Source organism: Homarus americanus, unplaced genomic scaffold (assembly GCF_018991925.1).
Source record: "Homarus americanus isolate GMGI-L3 unplaced genomic scaffold, GMGI_Hamer_2.0 scaffold34360, whole genome shotgun sequence".
In the NCBI taxonomy this organism is placed as follows: domain Eukaryota; kingdom Metazoa; phylum Arthropoda; class Malacostraca; order Decapoda; family Nephropidae; genus Homarus; species Homarus americanus.
This window is the reverse complement of record NW_024739403.1, coordinates 12,879,381-12,884,333: the sequence shown is the minus strand read 5'-3', so window position 1 is coordinate 12,884,333 and position 4,953 is coordinate 12,879,381. Positions and strand designations below refer to the sequence as shown.

The window sequence follows — 4,953 nt, the reverse complement described above, 5'->3', positions numbered from 1 at the left end:
TTTAGATGTGATGGAAAAGTTGACTTCTTTCTTCACAACTAACGGGATCACCTGGAAAAGTTGTTGTGGAGGCTGTACTGATGGGGCTCCGGCGATGCTGGGATCGAAATCGGGGTTACAGAAGCACGTCAAGGAAGTAGCTCCGAATGCCAAAGGGGTTCATTGTATGATCCATCGTTTTGCACTGGCGTCGAAGACCCTCCCTGATGCCCTTTGCAAGATCCTGGAGGCAGTGGTAAAATGCGTCAACTTTGTGAAAGCAGGAGATCTGAACTCTCGCCTTTTCCAGAGCCTCTGTAGAGGCATGAATTCAGACCATGAAACCTTCTTCTTTTACTCCAAAGTGCGATGGCTTTCCACGGGTAATGTTGTGAATCGAGTGTTCGAACTTCGGGGAGAACTAAAGTTGTTCCTGGAAATGAAAGGGAAGGATGATCTACTAAGTCACTTCAACGAAGTGTTGTACCTGGCAGACATATTTGAGCAGCTAAACAGGCTGAATCTCAAGCTACAAGGCAAGGAAAGAAATGAGTTTCACCACATGGATTGTATTCGTGCATTTTTTGACGAACTCCAGAACTGGCAAAGGGAAGTCAGTGCAGGAAATGTTGTCATGTTTGAGAATATCTCAATTGTTCTCGACGAGATTGAAGAGGATCATCTACTTGACCCATCACTCAAAAATGAAATAATTCAGCACTTGAAATCCTTGGAAAGTGAGCTAAAAAGGTACTTCCCAGAATTCGAAGAGGAAGAAGGGAAATTGGTGAGGAATCCTTTCTCTGGCACTCTTGATATTTCTGCCATTCCCGACGATGGTCAGGACGAATTCCTTGATCTCAGAACGAATCTGCTGCCAGAGACCTCTATGAAGAAAAATCTGACTGTATTCTGGTGCTCAATGTATCAGTTTTATCCAAAAGTTAGTGAGATCGCACTTCGAGTCCTCTTGCCATTTCTACTACTTATTTACGTGAATCTGGTTTCTCCACCCATCTTCAAATAGAGAATAAAAGCCGAAACCGGTTACAAGTGGACCCAGACATGAGATGTGCTTTATCAGTGACTCAACCTCGAATCAGTCGACTGACTGAAAGGAAACAATGTCATCCATCCCATTGAACTGTAACAAAATATTCATTCTGTTTGGTGATTGAAAACATTAAAATAAAGGAAGAGAACCAAAACAGTTTATTTTCATCATCATTTGTGAGGGGCTTGGGAGAGAACTGAAGGGGGACCACGAGAATGTTGAGAGTTCCTCATGGGGGGAATGGAGTGAAAAAGTTTGAGAAACACTGCTTCTAGCCACACACACGTTTACCTGGCCTCACACATACGTTCATCTGACCGCACACACGTTCACCTGGCCACACAAACACACACACATACACACACACTACATCCTTGACCACCGAAGGGCCAAGACGTACCTGGCGCTCCTCTCGGAGCAGCCAGGTCAACTGTTAAGTTGGCCCATACCAACCCCCTCCCCTGAACCACCCTCCCCACCGGAATATCAACAAGTTCTCGCCAGAAGTTACAATTTCATTTAGGAAAGGAACGGAACCAGTGTTAAACAGAGGTGAACAGTGGTGAACAGTGCTTAAGTCAGTGAGAACAACTCAACAGTAACAGTCGTACCCAGTGATAACGGCCCGTGAGACCCAACAACAACCAGCGATGTGTTAATCCGTCTACGATAGGAAGGCCTAAGACCAAACCTCACTCATATAACACCATCTGTGAGGGAATTACTACACCACATGTCCCTCATCACACCATATGTGAGGGAATTACTACACCACGTGAGGTCCCTCATAACACCATCTGTGAGGGAATTACTACACCACGTGATGCCCCTCATAACACCATCTGTAAGGGAGTTACTACACCACGTGAGGCCCCTCATAACACCATCTGTGAGGCAGTACTACCATGAGGCCCCTGTACTTTCGCTCACGAGATTACTACACCACCAGGTCCCTCATAACACCATCAGAGAGACTTCCGTAAGTTCCTCTATCTGGGAGGGAGTTACTACACTACGAGTTGCTGTTCAACCTACATTAATCTGTATGTTCCTGCTGTGTTCACTTTGCCTTTCTCTAATACAGAAACTTTTGTTAAACCACCAATGTATGTAATAAGTCATTTATGTCCAATGTATATTTTCAGCCTTCGGGTTGCAGAATTTTTTCAATAAACCGTTAATTATTATTATTATTATTATTATTATTATTACACACACACACACACACACACGTTTACCTGACCACACACACACACACACACACACACACGTTCACCTGGCCGCACACATACGTTCACCTGGCCACACCCCTTTTATAAGCCTCAATGAACCAGCAAGATCTATCTATCTATCTATCTATCGATCTATCTATCTGTCTGTCTGTCTGTCTGTCTGTCTGTCTCTGTCTGTCTCTGTCTAAGTGCTTATATTAGTCAAGGTTACACCATTCCAAATCAGTAAACCCAACAGGTCTTGCTTAGTTCTATAAACACCGTTCACCAAGTCGAAGTTTCCAACCCTACACAATATATATATTTCTTAATCTCTAAGTCACGACGCCTGGATAATGGTGACCAAGATGGCTTTGGTATGGTGGGAGTTTACACGTCTCTCTCACCAGCAGGCGTGTCATCACCAGTAGACATGTCATCACCAGCAGGCGTGCCATCACCAGCAGGCGTGTCATCACCAGTAGACATGCCATCACCAGTAGACATGTCATCACCAGCAGGCGTGCCATCACCAGCAGGCATGTCATCACCAGCAGACATGTCATCACCAGCAGGCGTGTCATCACCAGCAGGCGTGACATCACCAGCAATCATGTCATCACGGCAGGAATATATCACCAGCAGGCGTTTCATCACCAGCAGGCGTGACATCACCAGCAGGCGTGTCATCACCAGCAGGCGTGTCATACCAGCAGGCGTGGCATCACCAGCAGGCGTGTATACCAGCAGGCGTGTCATCTCCAGAAATCCAAAGCAGGCGTGTCATCACCAGCAAACGTGGCATCACCAGCAGACATGTCATCACCAGCAGACATGTCATCGCCAGCAAATGTCATCACCAGCAGAATGTCACCACCAGCAGGCGTGTCGTCACCAGCAGGCGTGGCATCACCAGCAGGCGTGGCATCACCAGCAGACATGTCATCACCAGCAGGCGTGTCATCACCCGGCAGGCGTGTCATCACCAGCAGGCGTGTCATCTACTTAGCGGGCGTGTCATCACAGCAGGTATGTCATCACCAGCAGGCATGTCGTCATCACCAGCAGGCGTGTCATCCACAGCAGGTCTCATCACCAGCAGGCGTGTCGTCATCACCAGCAGGCGTAGCGTCATCACCCAGCAGGCGTGTTCATAACTGGCAAGCATGATGTCACCAACAGGCGTGTTCATCACCAGCGGGCGTGTTCATCACCAGCAGGCGTGTTCATCACCAACAGAAAACATTTCATCACCAGCAGAAGCGTGTTCATCACCAGCAGGCGTGTTCATCACCAACAGGCGTGTTCATCACCAACAGGCGTGTTCATCACCAACAGGCGTGTTCATCACCAGCAGGCGTGTTCATCACCAACAGGCGTGTTCATCACCAGCAGGCGTGTTCATCACCAGCAGGCATGTCATCACGAGCAGGCATGTCATCACGAGCAGGCGTGTCATCACCAGCAGACATCACCAACACCTATATATCAACGAATAGTATTGACAGACAACACAATGTTACAGGCCCTCATAAACACAAATCACCAACAGACCCTCATCACCCCCAACACACCCTCACCACCACTCACCATCACCAACACACTCACCACCACCAACACTGTCACCACCAGCTCCCTCAACTCAGAACCACCACGAGACGCTCAGATATGCCCGAACGTCCAAGTTCTCTCTTTCTCCCTCCCTCCCTCTCTGTCTCTCTCTCTCACTCACCACCTCAGGTCAACGAACTCACACAGACGGCTTGTAGCTTCTGGCCCCAGTGAGGGGCTCAACTCTTTCTTTGGAGAGAAGCAGGTGAGAGTCCACTAATTAGTAAGGTGAGAACTTTGTAACAGTATGGATAAGATAGGTGAATAGAAGTATAATAAACGACGATAATAATAAACAAAAAAATAAATAATAATAATAATAATAATAATAATAATAATAATAATAATAATAATAACCATCACCACCATCCCCTGCCACCCACCACTAAACAAGATAATTAAAATTAGTAATAACTTCCCCATCAGGCCGTATAGGGGAGATATATATATAACACAGGAGGAACCGACCATAACGAAGACAGGAAACCAACCCTCTTCCTCCTCCTCCTGACGAAGGCGTGTGAGGAGGAGGCAGGAATAACGGGTCATGTGAGAGCCACCCAACACTACTGACACCTGATCGCTGTATCCTCCCTATGTTTAGCAATAGCATAAATAATTATGTCTATGATAATATTGTCATCAATAATAATAATAACAATGGTAATAACAACAATACCAATAATAATAACAAACACAACAATAACACAACTCCACAATAATAACCAAAAAACACACAAAAACATCCCCTAAATAACAGCTGTATTGGGAAAAATGTAAACAAATTCTCAGGAAGACGTACGAAGAGTTCCCTTTCCTAACCCTCCTTACCCCCGCCCTCCCTCCTCCAATACGTCATTTCCTGTATCATTGGCTGGCATTCTTTGTTTATCACTAAGCCACAATATATTATCAAGTAGGTTTATGCTAACACACGCACACGCACACACACACACACACACACAAAGTGCAATTCCTCGTCAACAGGTGAGGGAGAGCTCAGGCGGTAGGTATGGTAATGGGAGGAGTTGAGTGAGGGGGAGGGGGTGAGTGGGGGAGGGGGTGAGAGAATAGGCGGTTGATTCAAGTGCCAGCTGG

General features: G+C 46.4%; 1 protein-coding gene across 1 annotated transcript; it reads left to right on the top strand.

Moving 5' to 3' along the window:
* Positions 1-94: 94 nt before the first annotated feature.
* LOC121874658 (protein FAM200B-like) lies at positions 95-2,514 on the top strand. Its single transcript, XM_042378887.1, has 2 exons — positions 95-818; positions 2,504-2,514. Exons 1-2 carry the CDS (start codon positions 95-97, stop codon positions 2,512-2,514), a joined length of 735 nt encoding a protein of 244 aa, XP_042234821.1.
* The last annotated feature ends 2,439 nt before the right edge of the window (positions 2,515-4,953 follow it).

Coding starts and splice junctions, on each gene's coding strand:
- LOC121874658 (XM_042378887.1), top strand. CDS start 95: ATGCTGGGATCGAAATCGGGGTTACAGAAGCACGTCAAGGAAGTAGCT.